Raw genomic sequence first — 23,400 nt, 5'->3', positions numbered from 1 at the left:
TTAGTAAATATGAGTCTGACATATGATTGAGCTTTTACTTTCAAATTTTGCAGCCATTAACCTTGAAATGGTTTTTCAGAATAGCATTTCATTAAAAGTGTTACTTTACCTCTACCTACCCACTGGTAATAATAGCCAGTTACTAGATTTATTTATTTCTTGGAGAGTGTGGTGTCTCCTGGCTATGAGCACAATTTGCCTTCTGAAAAAAAGTCGGTTCTATTCAGAAGACATTCTTTCATAGTCAGGCGAGTGAGTAAGAACTCGCAATAGAAAGGGATAAATGTGTGTTAAATATATGAATGCCGGTGAAATAATATCCTAAAGCTTGTAACTGCCTCAAAATGCCGTTGCCTTTCGTAAAGCAAATACCCTTTATTTTTCCATAGGTCTTTTATCTTTTGGAGTAAAAGAGTCTGCTTGGGTGAATAAAATCTTCACGGCTGTTAATGTTCTAGTCCTTCTCTTTGTGATGGTTGCTGGGTTTGTGAAAGGAAATGTGGCAAACTGGAAGATTAGTGAAGAGTTTCTTAAAAATGTATCAGCAAATGCCAGGTAAAATGTTTGGGTTTTTTCCCCTCTTGTTCTGTTTGTTTGTTTGTTTAATTTGCCTGCTTTTGTCTGATGTTATATTTTCCTCTAGAACAATGGTTCTCAAACATTTTACTTGTGAGATCTTTCTGAGGGGCTGTTTTATTCCAAAACTCTTCTCCCCAGGCTCCCCCCAAACATAAATGCATAGGTATGCTCACTGTTTGAAGCCATACAGCTGCTGGTTCTCAACCTCAAGCTCTCCTCCAGGTTTAGAGGAAGAGCAGGGGAGATCCTAATCCTTGGACGAATGGTTTTTTTCTCCCAAATGTTTGCCACCTCTAAATAACAGTGAATATTTTTGAGTCATGCATCCCTTAATTCTCCCTTTGGGAACACCATTTGGTTTCGTTGCAATTCTTTCAGCCTTGTAGTCAATTTCAGGCCTTGTTTTTTTGGAGAATGTTGTTGGTTGCATAAGCAAAATTGTCTATGCATTTCACTTTAAACCTGATAGTCTCAAAGACTAAATTAATAACAATTACATATAAAAGGTTTCATCCTAAGATTGATTTAAGCATAATATTCCTATGTGTGTATAAAATAAGATTACAAAAATATCTATTACATGGAGCAAGGTACATCTATGTTTTCCTTTACATATGTTGTTTGTAGTCATTCTGATGAGGCAAAAAAATTAGTATCCTCTGGTTTTTTAAAAATTTTTTCTTTTTTTAGTGAAGAAGATTGGCCCTGAGTTAACATCCGTTACCAATCTTCCTCTTTTTGCTGAGGAAGATTAGCCCTGAGCTAACATCTGTGTCCATCTTCCTCTAGTTTGTATGTGGGACGCCTCCACAGCATGGCTTGATGAGCAGTGCATATTTCCGCGCCCAGGATCCGAACCCACGAACCCTGGGCTGCCAAAGCAGAGCGCACGAACTTAACCACTACGCCACTGGGCTAGCCCCCTACAATTTTTAACATGTAATAAAATATTCAACTTCAATATTATTAATCAAGCTGAGAGAATTTTATTTCACCTTTTCAAATGTCTTCATGGTAAATTTTTAAAATCTGCGGTCTGCCCAACTGTCCATGAGAAGAGGAAGTTTCTTGTCTTTATTTCAGATCGTGGCCCATATTTGGAGTCTCTGCTCTCAAAATCCTGCCTGGCTGTGAGTTCCAGCCAGCATGGGTCTGGGCCTCCTGCTTATGCAGCCTGAAGGTCAGCCTCCAGTTGAGTGTTGGTAACCTGAAAGGGTGCCATTGTTGAGGATACCACCATATTCTCTAGGACAGGGTGAGAGAATCGGTTTACTTTTAGTTTTGTATACATCAGCTGTGAGCACAATAGCCTTCCAAGGATGTAGCTTGAGACAAACCACCAGAAGAAGCAGTTTCCTATGAAAAAGACTTTCCGATGTTTGTTCTTCTCCTTAGAGAGCCGCCTTCTGAAAATGGAACAAGTATCTATGGGGCTGGTGGCTTTATGCCTTATGGCTTTGCAGGAACTTTGGCTGGGGCTGCAACCTGCTTTTATGCCTTTGTGGGATTTGACTGCATTGCAACAACTGGTAAGAGCAGAGTCTTGGCTCTATGTAGAAGGAAAAGGTGTTCCTTATACCACATGAGTACCGATGGGTGGCAGCAGAGGGTCAAGGAAAGAGAGTGGGATTTGTGGTGATAAGGGCTAGTTCCAGACCCAGCTGTGACACCTGCTGTATATGATAAAAAGAAACTTCACGAAACTCTCTGAGCCTTGGTTTCCATATTGGTAAAATTGGGAGACAGGGCTTACCCCTCAGATGTTATGAAGATTACCTAAGATATACATATGAAAAAATTCTTTGAAAGAATAAACGTGAAAAATACTTTGTAAGCTGTCAAATGCTGTATAAATGTTAGTCCTAATTGCTATCCTTAACCTTCTATCTGGAAATGCTGTCATAATGAGTAACAAATAATGATCATGCTCTTAAATGGTCTCTTCCTTAGTAGGACAAAATATATTGTGGTAATTCTTTTCTCTTTATGCTATACAACAAAGTAATCGTGCCGGAATGACTCTCTAAGTCCCTCCTCTGGGTTCCTGTTATTGCACGGACTTACAATTGATCATGTTTTGGGTGCTTCAAAGGCCAAATCTTATGAGAAGGATCCAAAGTATACTATTTTTTAATTAAAACTAGAGTTTAATATAAATAGATGTGTTGGGTAGAAGTTTATCTGAAGCCTTTATATTTAAGGGCCTACAGAAGTCATGACAGTCATTTAATCTCTGTGGATGAATCTTTTTCCAAATGGATTAAGACTATCCCTAAACATTTAATAGTGCTGGTATATCATGGTTTTTCTTTCTGAAATTGGATTTTTATGTAATAGCAAAGTACCCTCAAGAAGAGAGAAGATTTTTTGTAGAGTAGGTGGATCAAGCTAAGAAAACAGGAGGGACAAAAGCAGAGGAGAATTACTGTGGAGGAGGAGAAGAGTTAATGCCTTCCTTATTAATGTTTTGTTAAACATGCAAACCTTTTGCTTATATTTCCTTAGGTGAAGAAGTCCGGAATCCTCAGAGAGCTATTCCTATTGGAATTGTGACTTCTTTGCTTGTTTGCTTTATGGCCTATTTTGGGGTCTCTGCAGCTTTAACACTTATGATGCCATACTACCTCCTCGATGAGAAAAGCCCCCTTCCTGTAGCATTTGAATATGTTGGATGGGGTCCTGCCAAATATGTCGTTGCAGCGGGCTCCCTCTGTGCTTTGTCAGCAAGGTACATCACATCCCCTCTGGGCAGGGGCCGTTTGGGTTACAGCCAAGTTAGTCAGTGCCTAAAGAATTGCTTTTGTATGTTTTAAAAACAATATGAATAGGAGAAATGTATTATGCAACCATATATTTTCTGAATAGTTTGCCCAGAATTACTATATAAAAATCTTAAGTGATCAAATCTTTTTCCCTTATCAGTTGAATCAGTTTTTCAAGATGATCGTGGTCCAAGCTTCAGGAGAAATACATATGGCATTGGTACACACATACGCATATATAAGTGTCACACATATTCATATAGATATATTATAAAACTTTAGGATGCGTATATTTCCCTGCTGGCTTTGGCATCAGTTGTAGACAATTGAAACCTTAGGTGCAGACTCGACATTTTCTGCTGTCTTTTAAAGTAATATCAAGTCTGTGTGAGCAGAAGCTATAGGCTGTGGCACTGTTAAATATAATGTGCTTTTTATTGTGAAACACTGACACTTTTTCTCTTAACACTGATTGGAGTGAACTTGGTCTAGAAATAGAAATTATCATTCTCAGATTACTGGTGGAAATTCATATAATATCTGTGTGAAAAAAAGGGTAGTTGAATCTCGTGTGTGCGGATTTTCAATAGCTGTCCTGTTTTAGTACTTTAGAATTTATTTCTCAGATTTCCTGAGCTACTCATATCTCAAATTAACCTGATCATAAGATATTTCATTCTAGTTTTATGTCATGCTATACAGTAGAACATTCTTACAGAGAGAAAATTAATCTCTTTGCCTGATTACTGATTTTTTGAAGTGAAAATAGTTTTCTAAAAGTCTGAAGTTGGAAAAAGAAATCTTTTTATATAATTCCTCAACTTAGCTTTTTTTCCCCTCAAAATCACTTTCATTTTCTATTCAAGATAATATTAAGCAGCAGTTAGAAGTTACCCCCATTGGTTTCTCAGCCATCTGCTAGTGTTGAGGTTTATCCTGAATAGTTTCAAATTGTTTTAAAAATCTGAACTGTGAAGATACCATGCCACCAGGGTCTTAGAAGAGATGGAGGAAGATTCATCTATGGCCAGACTCAACCCAGCTTTATTGAAAGATAAAGAAGATGGATTTTTTAAAATAAAAGTTTTACCTATTTTCTCTTAAATGGTTCCTTTTCACAACTAAGTTATGTATGGAATGGTGCAGTCAGTATACACACAAGTAATTCAAAACATCTAAAGCAAAAATCATTTTCTTAAACTTCAGTGTTACTAACTTTTAATTGTGGCTACTTCTATGTACTAAATTTACAGTGAGTTGTTCTTTTTTACCTCTCTCTAAATTTTCTTACAATGCTGGGAATTATTACTAATTAGACCAAAGATTAGGCTATATCAGGAAAAATAGTGGTAAAATAAATATAAAAAATACATAATTATTGAGTAAATGAAGTCACTATACTATGAAATCAAATTACTTAATCTCTAATTACATATCAGTTTAGGAATTTTATTTTCTAAGTTATTGCCACTAAAAATGTCTTAATGATATGATTGGTTTTGGTTTTTTGTTAAGTCTTAATTACTTAGTTTTAATTCAGTAATAATCATGTACAAGTTACTTGCAGTATTGTTTTTAGTCTGATCATTGTGCTGGGCAAATATCTGCAGCAGAATAATAAGTAGCGCAATGGTAAACATTGCCAAATATTTTTAAGTGCCCAATCATAATACATTTGAAAAATAACAAGACTTAGTAATCACAGCTGTGATGCTGAGTTTTATATAATTACTTAATTTTAGTTCTGGGATGTAATCTTGCATGAATGTGTTTGCCATACTGCATGTGTTTGCTTTTTATTCAGTCTTCTTGGATCCATTTTCCCAATGCCTCGTGTAATCTATGCTATGGCGGAGGATGGGTTGCTTTTCAAATGTCTAGCTCAAATCAATTCCAAAACGAAGACACCAATAATTGCTACTTTATCATCGGGTGCGGTGGCAGGTGAGAGAGAGTTGACTTTTATTAAGAAAAGGGGGATCTTTTTTCATCAAGGAGTCTGAAAAAAAAATGGAAAGTTAGGTGGTTTTCTGTTTTGATTTACATGAAGGTCAATAACTTTTTTGTGAATGTTTCCTATTTTGAATTTTTTTGGCATAGGTTCTACACTTTAGTGTGTCCAGTCTTTGCCTGTATATACCTGTCTAGAATAATACTTGTAATAACTCACATGTGGATTATGAATTTTTCTGTTCTAGTCTTCTGGGCTCTATGTTTCCTTTACCCCGAATTCTGTTTGCCATGGCCCGGGATGGTTTACTGTTTAGATTTCTTGCCAGAGTGAGTAAGAGGCAGTCACCAGTTGCTGCCACGTTGACTGCAGGGGTCATTTCTGGTAAGCTTTACAAACATAGGCTTCTTCAACATTGGACTTGAACGTTTTATGTGCATGCATGGACTTATAACGAGGGCCTGCTTGCTGTGCATGTAAGTTAAGAACAAAATCACTGATAAATTAAGGTATGAGCATTGGGATTACATCTTAAAATTGTGGTGGCTGTGGTCTACTGAAATTCATTCTTAACTGACCCTTTGGGATTTTTTACTATTTCATTATTTTAACATTTTGGGCTTCTAACAAATATGCAAAGGGTTGTAATGGTTTTTCACCATATGTCAGGTATCAAATGCTTTTCAGATTGATGAACTAGCACATAAAATTATATTATTGACACATAAAATTTTAATTAAAGATTACTTAACTTTTGAAATATTAATTAAAAATAATGTTTTAATATTTTCTTTTTTATTTAGGATTTAAGTTGAATATTGCCAAAGGACCATAGGATTTTTGAAAAGCTAATGTTTACTCATTCTTAATTAAGTATAAGAAATGTCAAAGATAATTTATATTGACTGTTGTACTCATTGCCCTCAGTGTGGTGGGTATCCCCACTTCCTGGGCCATTGTGGCTCTCTAAGAGTTACTAACACCTTTATCCTCTTAAACCTCATTAGGAATCTATTTTTCCCTTTCAACAGTTTTGGCAGTTAAGTCGTATTAAAAAACTCCAGATGCCTACTTTTTGGCATATCCTAATATCCATGTAAAAAGCCTTTGGCCAGATTCTTATTCCATCCAGAAATTTTCAAAGTGATTCTGCAGATCGAGAGAATGGCCTCAATGGTCTTGTTAGGAAGCAAGGAAAAGACTTCAGCAGGCTTTCTCGACAAAACAGTAAACAATCTTGGTAGTAGAAATTCAAAGCAAAAATGATCATTTTGTTGAGGCTCTGAATTATTGCAAAATTCGATTAAAGAATGTTATGCTTATTTATGTATGAAATGGAATTTTTTCAGTCAGAAAGTAGTTGCCTAAACAAATTCATTTTGTAAATGTTTTCTAATAAATGTGGCATTTTATTAGACATACATTGGAAGGTCAAGTCACTTATTTTCTCAGTGCTTAGGTCTCTGCCCCTGTAAAATGAAGGTTGCACAAGATGATCTGAAGTCCGTTTGATTATTAGACATTGCATTATTATGCTATTAAAGATAGTGTGTGACTCTTGACAGAGGCTCACACACATTTTATTTATTCCATAAAATCTTTTACTTTTTCCAGTAAAATCTTACCCAGTAATACTCTACTTTTTGTATTCAGAATTTTTAAAAAATTATTCTTCTTCCTTCAGGAAGAATTTAATTTGGCAGCATAATAAGATATTGAAATTAATAATTAAAAGAAGACAATTGTAACAGAGGGCTTTTTAAATATGCTCTAAAATATTATATTTTTGTTATTTTGCACTGCCACACCTTACTTTGCTTGGTTTTAACTTAGATTAGATTGCTGGTATGGATAATTAATCGTTTTCTTCTGTGTTGGCTACCTTATTTCAGGTATCTGTGGTTCTTACAAAACATATTGGAATTTCAATAATATAATATGTCAGTATATTAGCAATGGAGAGTTTTCAAAGTGAGGCGTGAGGTGTATTTAAAGAAACAGTGTGGCTTGTAGAAGACGCATAGGGATGTTAGTTTAGGTGGAACTCTGCTTCTACCTAATAGTTGTAACCTTGCTAAGTTAGCCCATCTCTAAAAGAGGATAATAATCCTATTAAGTCAAACCATGTGAAATTGCTCCTTTTTTGGTCAAAAACAAATACTGGCCATTTTATGTAACTGAACCTAAATAATTTCCCCTGACTCATAAGATTATGAGATATAAAGATATAAAGCTTACAGAGAGGTCTAGAACACCATATAAGTGGAATGTGCTGTTATCTCCTCAGATAGAGACAACTATGTGGTAAATTCAAATTAATATTATCACTATTTTGATGTTTCAATGGAGAAAACAATTGCTAAGTGCAAGTTGACTATTCAATATGTAAAGTATATTTTGTCTCTTAATATTATTGGGATTTGGGTACAGGACCATAGATTGAGCTCTCAAATCTAGTCAGTCTTCCTGGAGTGTGTGGTTTTAATCAGAGTAGAGTTTAGCCTATATCAGAAACATAATTTAATTGGAAATTATTTTATTTTGTGTATTATATGACTCAAAGTACAGATGGAAATCAAAAATGATTATATTACATCTATAATGAAAGTTCTTCTGTTAGAATTTTTTACGGTTTTAAAAAAGGAGCTAGCCAGGGCCGGCCCCGTGGCTTAGCAGTTAAGTGCGCGCACTCCGCTGCGGGCGGCCCGGGTTCGCATCCTGGGCATGCACTGACACACTGCTTCTCTGGCCATGCTGAGGCCGCGTCCCACATACAGCAACTGGAAGGATGTGCAACTACGACATACAACTATACTGGGGCTTTGAGGGAAAAATAAATAAAATAAATAAAATTATAAAAAAAAAAAAAAGGAGTCAGCCAATATTTCTTAGCCATGTTTTTCTTCTGAAACATCAAAGGAGAGTATTCTGTTAGATAACATTTTCATTCTGTCAACTAAATATTTTTTAGGTAATCAAAGTAGATGTTTTTTGTACTTAATAGATAGCTGAGGGGTTTTGAAGTTTTACTAGCTGTTTATATGACCTAAAGAATATCTTATTAGCTGTGAGACATATATTTTCTATACTTCGTTTGACTTAGCATTGGTACTAAAACAAAAAGTCAGTCAGTTGTCCCTGACTTGAAAGTCATCGAGTGTATGGAATTGTCTCATAGGCCGTTTTCTTCACTGTTCTTTTCTTTTTTCAATAGCTGTGATGGCATTTCTTTTTGACCTGAAGGCACTCGTGGACATGATGTCCATCGGCACTCTTCTGGCCTATTCTCTGGTCGCTGCCTGTGTTCTCATCCTCAGGTGAGTTGTCCTTGCCAGGTGGTTCTGAAGAGTATGTGTCATGTGGGGCCCAGGGAATAAAGAAAGTTAGGACTCACCATCCTTGCTTTCAAGGAGTTAGCAGTCTCACAGGGCTGAGAGGCCATGGACATAAAAACATCCATATAAAGTGTGATAAACATACTTGGTCCTTAGCAAAGAATCAAATACAATTGGTAATTAATGACAGGTTGGCCTAATCTATGTGAATGGTAAGTTTTCATAATGTATAAATATGCTTTTTGTCCCAATAATTCAACTGCTAAGATTTTATACCGAAGATTTCATCAAAGAGGTACACACACATATATGTAGAGGATGTTCATGGAAAGGGTAATTTACAATAGTGAAAAACTGAACTAATCTGAACGTCAATAGAATAGTTAAATAAATAAGGATACGTTTATTTAGTGGACTCTTCTACAGCAAATAAAGTGGTATTTATATAGAGAAATGTATCAGTTTCAGGATGCAAAGCTCTATGTAGCATCTGAATTTATTTAAATAATAACGTAAATTTACACGAAAAAATCATTTTTTTGCATATATACATGCATGCATTGATGCTTGGCTGAAATTGTGCCAAAATGCTAGCAGTGATTAACACTGAGCAGTGGTATTGTGGTTGGTTTTAATTTTCTCCTGTATACTTTTGTGTATTTTTTCTCAGTGAGCATATTTCTTCTTTAGGCCAACTGTTACTCTTAAATTTAAGTAAAGGCTGCTCAGAGGGAAAAGAGACCACACTGGGGAGGCTGGGCCGGATACTAAGAGGTGACGCAGGCTGATATCTTGATGCAGGATGTAGAGGAAGAGGATAAAATAATAAAGGAGAATGGCACACATGGGGTTGGGAGGTGACGGAATGGCTGGAGGAGCTGGGCCAGGTTAAACTAGAGGATTCACGTAGGAAAGTTGAGGGAGAGGAGGCCAGACAGACAGAGTGTGATGAGGCCTCTGGATGCCAAACTGAAGACTGTATGTTACTCTGTAGCTGTAGAAAACCAGAGTTTCTGTGCTGTTTTTGTGAACCACGTTTCCTTTGGACATAGATATTTTCAGAGTAATCATCCTATTGTCACAATTGCCTCACTTCAGAATGTAACTCTCTCCTGCCTCTCATACCTGACTTTCTAATGAAGTGGCTATCAGAGGAAGCTCAGAATTGCCACAGATGTCTTACTGAGCAGGTTTGTGGCCTGGCTCAGCATGCTCTGGGGCTGGAGTCACGAGAAGTGACAATTTTCTGCACAAGCTGTGATCTAAGTGTAAGATGTCTCACTTAGAGTTTTAGGTGATCATTTCCTTGGGGCCAAATGTCTCTGAGAATAAAGACACTGACGTTTATTTGGGGATAGGTACCAGCCTGGCTTATCTTATGAGCAGCCCAAATATTCTACTGAGAAAGAAGCTCTGAGACCATGTGCCAGTGCTGCCTCTAAAAGCGAGCCCCAGGTCACCATGCTGCAAAGACGGAGCTTCATCCTGCAGACCGTCTTCAGCCCCTCGGTTCTGCCTACACAACAGTCGGCTTCTCTCGTGAGCTTTCTGGTCGGATTCCTTGGTAAGTCCTCTTCACCACGTTTATAAAGTCTGTTATAAAGACCCAGCAGATGAGTGTAGGTGGAGCCAGTACGATGTGAAAGAGGACAAAAGCCCTCACCGTACCCTAGAATATGTTAGCTACTACACTGAGCCCTGAAATTTTCACATGATGGGTTACTAGGACTTGAGATCATCTTTATATGAGCAGGATAAATTTATCATGCCTTGATAATTGAAGAAGAAAGGAAGAAATTCTCTAAGGTGAAAATGGCAGAAGTACAAAACTGGTGCATTTCATTAGCTATCAGGGAGCCCCTGTGTGAAAACATCAGGCCAAGTATACCTGCCAATAATGGAACCGGGACCCAAGGAGATTGGGGGGCAATGTAGAAAATCCTCATTTCTCGCACATAGTTACGTAATCATTCGTATTTTCAGTGATATTTATTGAGCACCATCAACGTGCCAGGAACTCTGCTGGGCACCTGGGATATCCAGAGAGATGGTCCTGGCTCTCCTTGGGCTTTACAGAACAGGATTATGGGAGGCAAGCTAAAGGAAGTCCAGGTTTCTCTGAGAGCACATAGAATGGACCCGTAATGAAGACTTGATGGTCAGAGATAGGGTTGGTGGGTGATATCACCTCTGAAATAGGGAGAAAAGATGCAGATCATATATTATTTGTTTACATTAACAATCAGTATTTACAACAGCTGAACAGGGACAGACTTGCCATTTCCCATTTGATAAAAGGGAAATATCTACTTTGACAACGTCCCATGGATCCATGTGATGTAGTCTGAGACAGTAGCAAATGAGGACCCAGATGGCACATGGGCAGAAAAAGCAAGACGGCAGTGCCAAGAGGGAGGTTGACGTCTAAGGAGGAGACGGTCAGGAGTGAGCAAGCAGTGTTTCTTAAATCAGTGAGATCAGCCGTTTCTTCCCATAATGAAAATGAAGAATCTTAGTATTTGGCAAAGTAGATATATAAAGAACTTGACATCTTATCTAAATAGACTATTTGAACTGAGGAATCTGAGTGAAGTGCGTGTGCTGATCTTGTTTTATGTACATCTTGCCTTTGCAGCATTTCTCATTTTGGGCCTGAGTGTTTTGACCACTTACGGTGTCCAGGCTATTGCCAGGCTGGAAGCGTGGAGCCTCGCTCTCCTTGTGCTGTTTCTTGTTCTCTGCGTGGCCATTGTTTTCACCATTTGGAGGCAGCCCCAGAGTGAGCAAAAAGTAGCCTTTATGGTATGTGTAATGACTATTAGAGATCCCAAATATTATGCACATTTTCTTTTGTACGTTAGTTTTTGTGAGTTATTTCTTTAAAAAAAAAAAAAAGCACTTCGGATGCAGTTAACCAGCGAACAACAAGAGTGTTACAGTTCTTTGAGATGTTCCTTTTTGTCCTAACTGTTCTCCCTACATTGGCTGTTGAATCCCGTTTTCAAAAACTTGAGTGTGCTCCTATCACAATATCATTATATATGATAGTAAACAAATTTCTAGTCAAATAAACTATAGTATCAGAATAATAATTAGAATATTTTATTTTAGAAATTCAGTACCCTCTCAGGAAGATTATTCCTACCATAAGCCCTTCCAGTGCAAGTGAAATTATCCTATCCCAAAGAGCAGGTTTGGCTTGAAGGGAGCTTCCCGAAAGTGTCCCCCTGAGAGGCCATGTGTATCCACAGTTCCAGAGGAATGCCCTGTTCACACCTGAACTAAACCAGTAAATCCTAAACTAAACCCCCAAATCAATTGCATCTTGGTGATGATGCAAGTGTTAGCCAGCTGGATAAATCCCCTGTTCCTTTGGGCTGCAGTATATAGTGTAAAATGTGGTGCTCCTTTTAGTATTCTCTAGAAGAATGATTTTTATCCAGTCCTTTTCATAAGAATATAAAGTTACTGACACAGTGTGAAAGTGTATATGCCAAATTAGTTGCCACCATGTCGAAATAATTTGGGCAATGTGCTCTTAAAATTTGGGTATATTTAAGAAGATATTTTTCTCCGTTAGGTTCCATTCTTACCATTTTTGCCAGCCTTCAGCATCCTGGTGAACATTTACTTGATGGTCCAGCTGAGTGCAGACACTTGGATCAGATTTAGCATTTGGATGGCACTGGGTAGGTCTTTTAATGTTTTTGCTTTCTGAACTTTGGCTCTCTCTTTCCCATTTCATGCACTGTGATTGGAGAAATGCATCTTCTCCCCCTTCTTGGAAATAAAGGCTTTTTCCAGTTTCTTCCTTTCAAAATTCTTAGAACATCTGACTGCTTACTTTTCCAGATGTTTTCAGATACTTTTTTTTATTCAATTCTCCCAGTAAAACCCTGTAGGTTCTATTTTCTCCAACTTAATGGTTGAGAAAAATGAAGCCCCCAAAAGTCAAGGGATCTAATGTGTAAATGGCAGCCCTAGAGTCTGATTCCAAAGCCGGTCTTTTCCAGGGTACCAGTGGATTTCTGGAGACATTTTTGAATGAGCTAATGGCAAGAAATTTCTTTCCTGATACCTAAATTTCTTATTATTAGAGCCTTGGGGTGGAATTTAGCATTAAATAACATGAGTGAGCTTAGTTATATCTGTACTACATTGTTTTTCATTATGATTCCCTTCAGTTTCCTGTGTGAAAATTGAGTTAGAAATCAAGAGTTTAAGTCTATTGTAACTAAAGCACTGAGTACCGACTGTCTTAAAAATATGAGGTGTAAGGTCTGTAGGGTGAAGCGGTGAGAAATGAGAGCTGAATCTGCCTTGGGTTGGGTGGGCTGAGGAGTTTGAGTTTATGCTTTTTGACAGTCCTCCTATTGGCTTAATAAGAATGAATCTAATTCACTTTTGTGTATGTTTGTAAATGGCTTTGGTTATAAATTAACTAAATTTCAATTTCAAGAAACCAACCCACTTGAGCTGATGGGAGATTTAACCTCAGTCAGTTTTGCCCATCCCCCCACACCCACACTAGAGTTTTGCCCATATTTTGGGGATCTTACACTGTGCCAAGGAATTGGTGTGTGGTGCCTTGGGTCAAAGTGTATCCACCCACACAGGTTACACTAGGTTGTTCTTTCTTTCTGTCCCTGCGGCTATTTCCAGTAGGTGATTCTGTTGCTTCAGGGCCAGGATCCTGACAGGAATCAGCTGCCTGTTGGCTCCACCCTCAGGGATGTACCACACATGTTCCTTTGGGGTCCTGCCACCTCCCAGCTGCTACCAGGAAGCTGAGCCCAGCTCCCCAGGGCACAAGGACTGTAGAACTCACTCTGCTACCCTGAGCCCAGGGAATCTTTTTCTGTTCTGGTAGAGAGCTTCTCTATGCTTCCTGCCTTTCCACAAGCCACGCTTCTTTCCTCAAATTGTAGCTCACTGTGGCTTAATGTACTTGATCTTGGTTAAGAACATGAACTACAGAGCCAGCCTTTCTGTGTTTGAATCCACCCCTACCGTTTACTAGCTGTGTGATCTAGGCCAATTTACCTCCCTGTTTTTGTGTCTCAGTTTCTTTGTAAAATGGTGATGATGAAAGGACCTTTATTTGAGGACCGGGAGGGCTGGATCTTCAAACCTCTGAGAAAATGAGAGGAAATAGGATCATTCCTAATAATTGGACATGCCAAAATGCTGATTGCTAGCCTACTTCCCATTATTTTAAATGGGAAAATTATAATGCATTTCACATGAACTCAAGACTCTCAACCAATTTTTTAAAATATAATTAAAACACAGTAAAATGCCTACATATAAGTAATAAACTATCTTGTGAGGATACTGAAAACATTTCCTTCTAATCCCCAATCAGCATGGCTGTTAATAAACAGTTGCTTTGTACAGAGTTATTTGGCCTCTCCCTGGTGACAGTAACCTGTGTAGGGCATACCCAGGTCCCCTTTGTTAACACAGGGCATGCTTTCCAAAATATCAGACTGTGGCTCTGATAATCCGCCACTTGTATTTGGGGTGTAATTTGAGACTTTATTCCGCATATTCATTTGTTTAAAGTGTAGTATTGAGTTTTGAGAAAATAAATATAATTTTTTTCTGCGTACACATTGTCTGCAAAATGATTATTGAGAGAAAGATACATTCTGTAAAGATTGGGTGTTAAAAATGAAGAAGCATATGCTACTGGGAAACCATTTATCAAGGAGGTATCCTTCTGTGGGGTATCCTGTACTTGCATTCCATTCTTCTAACATAGCGCAGAAAAAGAAGGCAAAAAGCCCTATTAAGTTCTACATTAAATATTCCACATTCAAGCAGTCATTTTCTGACACACCTAAAACATTGATTTTTTTTTTTCCTCTACAAGGTTTCCTGATTTACTTTGCTTATGGCATTAGACACAGTCTGGAGGGTAACTCGAGGGATGAAGAAGATGAGGAGGATACATATTCAGACAACATTAATGCAGCAACAGAAGAAAAATCTGCCATTCAAGCAAATGACCATCACCAGAGAAACCTCAGTTTACCTTTCATATTCCATGAAAAGACGAGTGAATGCTAACGTCTACAGGAAGAAGGCTGGTCCACAGTCGTAACATACACATCCTACATAGAGTAAGCCATGATGGGGTGTCATCATCATGCTCGCTTGTCATGGGTTCACTGCAGACATCGTTCACCGTAATTTATGCTTGCTTACCTGGACAGCACCTCCTCAGATGGTGAATTATGTCCCCGGGGAAACCTCCTGAGCCCTCTCCTCAGTGATGAATAGCCCCAAAATAGTGGGAGTGTGTGTGTGTGTGTGTGTATGTATTTGTTGGGGAATGTGAATGTTCAAAGTTGTTGATGTTGTACTGTTACTGCATTACATTGTTCCGGTGTTGTCATTAATTGGTGGCGTGTACTGCACATACTGAAATGGAGGTTATCACCAAATAGAAAGGTGTTTTGTATATGCCCAGTGAGGTTGGGGAAATACCTGTTGCTTTTCCTTATGAGGCTTCATTAATGTCAATTTAGAACCTGCTAGAAATGCAGTTACCCATCTTGGTGTCTGTGATTGGTCAGGAGTAAGAGGAGGGGATAAGAAATGAGCCTTTTCTGTAACTTAGAAATGCCAGCAGTGGGTTTAGTACTGATTTTTCTTCTATGAGGATGAAAGTTGGCTAAAACTTGAGCCAATAGGAGTGTTTGCGTCTGCCATACTACCCAGGGTAGGAGTGGCATTCTGCATCACAGATGGCACCCCTCTGAACTCCTGTCCTCCCTGAGAGCGGTGATCCTTAAATATGCAGCCCTCACCTGCTGTGAATGATACATCTGATGAGCCCAATCAGGGGCTTGAAAGAGGTAAGGGGATCCCCCTTGGGACTCTATGCTAGCAAGTGAAGGTGGTCCCCATGGCCAGAAAGCTCATGTCCGTGGCAATGAGGAGGATATGTGTGAAGATCAGAGTTAGACAGGCCTGGGTAAGTAGACCCCAAGAATCCTTGTTTTAAAAGTCACTTAAAATAAGCCAATAGAATTTTCCAGATCACACCATTGGTAGAATGATTCATACTTTTTCCATTACTTAATAACTAATCACAGTTCTTTTTTTTTTTTTGAACCTTGTCAGGAACAGAATCCACTCCTTTGTTTCTACTATTATTTTGTCTTGTCCTAGATATGAGGGGCTACCAAGGCAAATTCTGTCTTTACTCCATGCAAAAGAGGAAAAAATGAAGGGATACAAGAAGAGAAAATTCTGCCATTCTGATTTTAAAGTGCCTATTCAGATATTAAGGGGCATTGGGCCCAATTTAAGGGTTTGGATCTAATTTGCCTCCGATGTTTCTTTTGGAAACATTTAGGAATGTTTTTCTTCCCCCATTTTTTATTTCATTTATTTTTAAGTGACCATGCTGAAGCTATTAATACAAGCTCCAGTATTCTACAATAGCCCATCAATGGTGGGGGAATGAAATATTTTGGTTAAATACACGATTATTTAAAACTTAAGTCTAAAAAATTAACCAAATTCAATTAAAGCTATGTAAACACAGTAACCTTTATATGAGTAAATAATTTGTTTTTGTATGTAAGAGTCTCTAATTACTATATTTTATAGGGTTCTCTAATAGTGGACTATTTATCTGCAGTGTGTTTTGCTTCTCATGAATTATTTTTCTTACAAATAATTAAATGGTTCACTAGCTGAGGCTGGAGGCTAAACACATATATATGGGTGACATTTCCAGGATAAATATTATCAAGCAGACCAGTTGACCAGCTTAATCCAAAGGCAAGGAAAACATTTGTTTTCTGACAGGTCTTCCAAGAGATCAGTTGTTTTATGGATGCCATTAAAAAGCAAGTGGCTGTTGTTTGTCTAACCAAGAGTTTCTTGTGATTAAATATCAAATAAACAGGTAGAAAGCCTGGGTTTCTGGCTGCTAGTGTTGGAGCATACCTGACATAGAACTCAGTACTGACATTCCATGATTGCCAGGGTGCATACGGTAAAATCTGAAGCCCCAAATCTCTTTCAAGCTGCATGCTTTACTGGAGAGGTAGAGTTGGATAAGCAAGAGGTCATTATTATGTATTTTCATAAGGACCGTAGGCATAATCATAAATCTTTGCTGTTGTAGCTGCACACCGAGAACCCCTTTTATTCTGTAATCAAATAGAATAGGCCCTTCGTGCAGGGAACATGAGAAATTTCATACATGAATATTTAAATCTTTTACTGTAACAGAATCAAAAAATTTGTTTAGAACGTGATAGGCAGCTAAAATTATCATGCCCACTAATTAGGAGCAGAATTTAGTTAAAAATTATTTTTCCACTTTGAAACACTTTGCAAACACAAATATCTATGAAAAGATGCTTTGTCAGTAACCATGCTTTTTTTCCTGTGAAGACTCAAATGTGCATTCGTATGTATGAGTGTATATATATATATATGTATGTGTATGTATTTCAAATATCAGTGTATAAGTCAGTTGGGTTTATGAGGGGCTTTAGAAATGATACTGTTGTGTGGATTAAAAAAACCAACTGATGTGGAGAAAAAATAATGTTTTATATTGATAGGTATGCTCATACAAAATTTTTAGGTTTTAAGCTATTTTGAAATATAAAATTTTATATGTATAATATTTTCTATAGATAGATTCTTAAAGAAAGGTATATTTATAATGTTTCTAATACAAAATCACTAGACTCTAGTACATCATCACAGGTGCTTTATAATCTGAAATGGAGGAGGGGTGGCGGACATTAGGGTATTTCTGTTTACTTGTTTCTGTGGCACATTTTTCTGACATCTCTGTCTTGGTATGTGTTTATTAGGAAAAGCCAGTACCATCAGCTCTTTTACCACCCCCCTGTTCCTATATTTGAATTCATAACCTTTTGAACAAAATGTTGTTTTTACTTTCCTAGGATTACCAAAGTGTTTTGTATAGATTTGACTAGTAATCAATCACACTTATGCAAAGTCCTCTCCAGAAATTAAAAAATACATGTACATATTCTCTTAGTTATGTTTGAGTAAAAACAGCGTAAATTAGTTTTCTTTTTTACACTAGATTTGTTCTCTTAACATTTTCAGTGAGAAACTTACAATAGCACCTTTATTTTATGCTATTAAAAAAGAGAGAAGATGCTTTGTGAATGACCATGTAAAGGCCATGCCTGGCCTACATTTAACACGGTAGGTATGCAAATTCAAGTATAAAAACTATCTATGAGAAAACTTATATTAGAGCTTTTGATATATACTGAAATACAGATGCTTGCTTAGTCATATTTTCCCCAGAGATGAACATCAAGAAAACTAAGACCAAAATGTCATTGGGACTATATACATTAAAGAAAAATTAATGTTGATATGTATAAAACTTTACTGTTATCAGCCATAGTTGATGGAAAATATCCGTTTCAGAATTATCATCCTTTAAAAGACAAGAGCCTCTCTTCTTTAAATTTTTCAGAATAAAAGATTTTTTTTAACTTTTTTATTTTAAATATTAGCCAAAATATTTTCTAAGTCCTGGGTATTTGCAGATAGTTGCTAAAATATTTTGAATTAGAATCTGTATTTACCAAATTATTTTCTAAACTTATTTGAATGCTTAGCTGAGAGAGTAAGGGAAAGTCATCGCCCTCCGGTACTGATAATGCCAGAGGGAGCAGAGTAGTCTTACCTTCTTTCCTCTTAAATCAGGGCCTATTCTGAGATGACAAACCACACGATAAAATTGTGCCAAGATTCCAACTCTCCCTTCCTGTGATGTTGCCCACGATGTTCTCTGCCTGATTTTCCTGATGTGCTTCAAGTGACTATTAGTTAACACCAAAAATACAATTTCCACAGAATTTTAAGGGATTGTGTTTAAAGCATACATCATGGAGTATTAAAATCCACATGATTAGTGTGAATTTTTGCCGGGGGGGGGCGGGTGGTGGTGGTGGTGGTGGGGAACGAGCTGTTCTTTTTGTTAGTGCCAAAATAGTGCCTTCTTTGTACATGTTCTACTTATGTTCTCTAACACGTCCTAAAATATCAAGGGGAAAAGTACCAAAGTTCATGCAGTAAATAATGCTAGCGCAGGCCATTTTTAGTCATGTAGATTTGAAAGTAAGGCTACTTGACTTTGTTGTTTAGTTGAGATTCTTTTTTTCTCCTTGTATAATTATATTTAAACATTTTTAAATGGCTTTGTGGTTTCTGGATTTTGAGAAGCCTGTTCTGTTATTGTTGTGGTTGTTGGTTTTTGTAACATTCATTATGGTTTATATGTACACAGTTTAGTCTTACTGATTTCAAATGCGTTTTGTTATGGCTCAATCCAGTTGGCAACCCTGTTTGCGGGGAGCACTATACTTAGCCACGTTCACCATGGCTGAAGCCGCTGCCACAATCTCTGGCCTTCAAGAGCCTTCACTGACCACTGGGGCCCCATGGGGCTCATAATCAGGACGCGGGGCTGGTTCCAGGGTCAGGCAGCCTGCAAAGTGTGAGCATCTGTAGCTGCCCCTGTTGGGGGGTGGTCTTGGGATGACAGGATAGGGTATGAAGTGAAAGACTTCACATGAAAGTAAGGTAGTTTGGGGTCCTTAATTTCTGTTCTGAATATCTCATGAGTACATCAAGGTAAATGAGAAGGACCAAGGAACCTCTATGACTCATGAAAAGGATGGCTGCTGCTTAGAACTGGCGCCACAGGGTCTAGCCTGCTGCAGTCCCTGGGTGGGCACTGACAGTAGTGGGGTGGAAAGTACAGGGGTCAAGGCTCAGGTGGTAAAGAGCCTTGTATTGCCAACAGGGCAGGTTTCTCAGCCGTCATAGACTCGTGCCTGCTTGATAGGCACGAGTCCACTAGGGGTGCCCAATTGTTTTATTGCTTTATTTTGTTGTCATTGTACTTTATAGAAACTGTTGACAGGGCCCAAAACCCTACGGAAATTCTGTCTGTAAAAACCAACAGATACATTGCACTTGTGCGAATGTAAAGATTTTTTGTTTAGTAGGTAATTTTGAATTTAAATGTTTTGAATGATAGTCTGTGTTCCTTTTTATGTATGAAGTTGGATTATTTTTTAGCAGTTGTAATAAATAAAAACCATTGCTGCTTTACTACTGTAAAATATGCTTTCTAATGTGACCATGTATTTTTTAAATAAATTTTAATATGACTTGTCATAATGTAGTATGCATTTGTATCACACATACCAAAAGCATACATTTCACACTTATCTAATTTAAACTGCTTTTTTATTTGGGAAACTTTAAAACTGAGAAATATTGTATGATCTAAAATGAAACAATTATATTGTTAAGAATACTCACCTGGCAGCCTAGGGACTACCCTATGAATACCAAATCCTATAAGATAAAAGAGATATCTTCACGTATCCTCAGTCCTCATGGCACATTCCAAAAAATGTCAGTTGCTCCTAAAGCATGCCACCCCAGGACCACGCGTCTGAGATCCTACCACTTTGAAGTGGCAGTTGACTGCCATTTAATGGACCAGTCTCTTTGACCTTGCTTTTATCTGTAAGAAGCTCCTCAGTGTTCTCCTGACCAAATTATAGCCTTAATAATTGGTAGTCAGCTGTGTATAACTAACAGAAATTTTTTTACAGTATAGTGAATATTCACCAACGTCAACCCTTTTTACCCTCTAAAGGTAAAACCTTTTTACCTCCTCTAAAGGGAGGGAGGAGGCAAACTTCTGACAGTTTGAAGTTACCTCAAATTGCAAATCTCCTGAATTAGCTTGTTTAATTTTGAAATGTCTACATATATACTTAGTTCCTATTGATTCTGGTAAATTGGAAGGAACACCACGTTGAATTAAAAAAACTTTAATATCAATTTAGCCAGCATTGAAAATCAAGCTAAAATAGCAAAGTTTTTGCCAAGTAGAAGCCTGAAACCTAATTTATCTAATTGTTGGCCTAATTAGGATTGTTACTAGGTTTTGATGCCCACCTCTGCTCTGCTACCTGGGATCACATAAAGGAAGTGATTCCCCATGAGCTATGTCTGGGCTGTGGGTCCAGCCAGGAACTCCTGGAGATAGGAACACCATCTCCTTAGTGTTTTTTAAAGAAGGCCACAGATAGGCCGCCTTTTCAGGCTAAGAGCTCAATGCCCATAGATTGCTGAGAGATTGTGCTAAGTCCCCATCTGTCCGAGTGGAAAGAGTGATTCATTTCATCTCATAAAATATATTTAAAAAAGTTCTCAAAGATATACAAAACTAACTCATTATTGCACTATCTCAACTTGTCTTTTAAAGTAGGTCAAAGTGTGGGTTAAACTATCCAGAAAGAAACTCAGGTCAATACTGATTTCCATACTTGAAGCTTTCTAGTAAAAGATTCGTAGCCAACTCTTAAATACTTTCAGTACCAGAGATTTCAGATGTCATAAACCCTGAGTAAAGAATCCTTATTACTCTCTGCTAAGACCGGAGCAGTCAACATGAAGAGGAAAACACAAGACTGACTGCACTACCCAGGAGTACGATACAGTTCAGGGTGGGCTCATATCTCTACGATAGGGAGCAAGTTCAGTTCTGGGCTCTGGGTCCCTTAACCCACAAGTACTACAGCATTGTCAAGATTCAGGTTTCTGGGGTTTCCCCATGGCTGAATCTCCAGGTCTCCAGAATCTTCCCCCATCTGCCGAGGCCTGATATTTCTTCAAGCAAGGGCCAACGGTTTCACTGCCCTGGTAGAAATCAGACTTAAAATGCCAATGTTCTTGAAAATGAAATATTGGCTTAAATTGACACCAAGTTGTAAATGATAGAATACGCTTTTCAAAAAGTGAGCATTTTGAGCAAGTAAGCAAGAGAAAGCCAATAGGCCCAGGATAGCTGAAGTAGAAAGAGGGGCACCATTAAGCAAAGAAAAAGCAAAGGAAAGAGCGGATGGAGGTATTAAGTCCTTGACATTTTAGCTTGGAGTTGTCCCTCTTCCCCTAGCCGTTTAGAGGCTCTTGTAACTAATGAATGGGTACTACATCTTCACAGCACGCTATATCCTGGAGCTAAGAAAGTAATTTCTTTTGCCCAGTCTGTTTTAAGTAGACCAAGTTCTGGGATCCTTCCTTATCCTATGATGTCTCTTGACGAGGGGCTTTGGGAGCATCAAAAATGTATGGCACTTCTACTAGAATGAGATTCTCAGTGCTATATTTAAAAGCACTAAAGTTAGCTCCTGCTAAAGCCTTGAAACGTTAATTTAAAAAAAATTCATCTTGATTGTATTTCTATAGCTAATGAGGACTAGTTAGAGAAGTGAAATGTCCTTATATCGGGGATGGGGAGGGGATGTTGAAAATATTGGCTGATTTTCTCTTTCTTTTTTTTTTTGGCTTACCTAACAAATTTCTGATGCTATTCACCACTTTGAAGGGGGGGAAAAAGGTAGAGGGAGTAGAGGGGTAGGGAGATTTTTCCAGACTATGGTAGACTTACCATAGTAAGTAATGGTAGAAAACTACCATTAAATAAGATTTATAATGAAAATGCTACATATACAGTAATTCACAAACAAGAAAATCATAATGGAAGCACTGAAATTTCACTTTAGCCTTTGGTAGCCTGAATGGATTGCTGATACTGCTTCTCATCATCTATCACACACATATTGTACTCCAACTTGTGCTTTTAAAGAAAATTGAAAGAAATACGCTCTTATAGACAAGTCTACAAGTGCAGCCTGCTTCCCACCCCAGGAGCACACGCGCTTCTCCCGCTCTTCCATTGCTGATTTTTCTTCTTTCTTCTGCTACTCTCCTCTTTCTCTCCAACTCTCCGTCTGTTAAGCCAATGCTAGGGGATGCTGCCCTTGCCCTTCAGAGGAAGGTGATAACACACAGTCGCTCAGATAATGCTGCGCCCTCCTAGGTGTGAGAGTGGTTCCCTGGATACTATTTTTAAAAGGCTGTTTCTGTGTTTTAAGCCTCCTCTCTTCCCACATCAGGAAGTAGGGATGATTCACGGGAGGCCTGGACTCCCTGATGTGTTCCATCCCTGAACCACTCTGTGCTTCACAGGGGTGGAGGTCAGTGGATTATAAACACTAAAAGCTAGCGTAAGAGTGAGGTGGAGGGAACAGACAGGCAACAGCTGATATAGAAAGAAAAAGTGGGTGTTGCAGGTAATATGATCATTTATCTAAAAACTCAAGAGATCAACTGAAACCCATTTGGACTAACAAGAGGGTCCTTTAAGGTGACCAGATACAAACACACAAAAATTAATCATGCCTTAGGAAATCAGGCTTCAAGTTGTATTTGACTTAGAGCTGTAAGACAATGCTTATTGTAACTGGCCAATATTACAGTAATTGTTGGAGAAAGAATGGAAAAGACCAACGCAAACAGATGCTAATAAAATTCTTTCTTACTTTGTCTTAGAGACAAAGCGAATGGGTTTTTATAGTGAAATGCGATCCATAAAAAATACAATTTTGGCAGTTTTATTTTTCAAATTCAGAATCATCTTGAGATTATCTCATTCAAGGATAATAAGCCTTGTGATTAAGCAGCTACATGTCTTGGAAAGCTCCTATATTTCTTGTAACTGTTGCTCTCATCCTAACAGATTATATGAGTTCTCTAGGGCTACCATAATGAAGTACCACAGGCTGTGTGGCTTAAACAACAGAAGTATATTTTCCCACAGTTCTGGAGGCTGGAAGTCTGAGATTAAGGTGTTGGCAGGGTTGGTTTCTTTTGAGGCCTCTCTCTT

The 23,400-nt window shown here is 38.0% G+C and overlaps 1 protein-coding gene across 6 annotated transcripts in view; it reads left to right on the top strand.

Annotated features, from left to right (window-relative positions):
• Positions 1-18,576, top strand: part of SLC7A2 (solute carrier family 7 member 2) — a 65,114-nt gene extending 46,538 nt beyond the window's left edge. For 4 of the 6 annotated variants that reach the window (XM_058525080.1, XM_058525077.1, XM_058525079.1 and 1 more), the window contains 9 exons: positions 390-555; positions 1,975-2,108; positions 3,085-3,307; positions 5,146-5,285; positions 8,507-8,609; positions 9,986-10,191; positions 11,263-11,429; positions 12,208-12,316; positions 14,503-18,576. In XM_058525080.1, the coding sequence (XP_058381063.1) occupies positions 390-555; positions 1,975-2,108; positions 3,085-3,307; positions 5,146-5,285; positions 8,507-8,609; positions 9,986-10,191; positions 11,263-11,429; positions 12,208-12,316; positions 14,503-14,699 (1,445 nt within the window). In that variant the 3' untranslated portion in view covers positions 14,700-18,576. Of the gene's footprint in view, positions 1-389; positions 556-1,974; positions 2,109-3,084; positions 3,308-5,145; positions 5,286-5,539; positions 5,677-8,506; positions 8,610-9,985; positions 10,192-11,262; positions 11,430-12,207; positions 12,317-14,502 lie in introns of all 6 variants that reach the window. The other 2 variants (XR_009216024.1, XM_058525081.1) reach the window with 2 other exon arrangements.
• Positions 18,577-23,400: the final 4,824 nt, after the last annotated feature.

The sequence above is a fragment of the Diceros bicornis genome, chromosome 29 (assembly GCF_020826845.1).
Source record: "Diceros bicornis minor isolate mBicDic1 chromosome 29, mDicBic1.mat.cur, whole genome shotgun sequence".
NCBI lineage: Eukaryota > Metazoa > Chordata > Mammalia > Perissodactyla > Rhinocerotidae > Diceros > Diceros bicornis.
The sequence above is the reverse complement of the archived record's forward strand: the minus strand, read 5'-3'. Positions and strand labels throughout refer to the sequence as shown.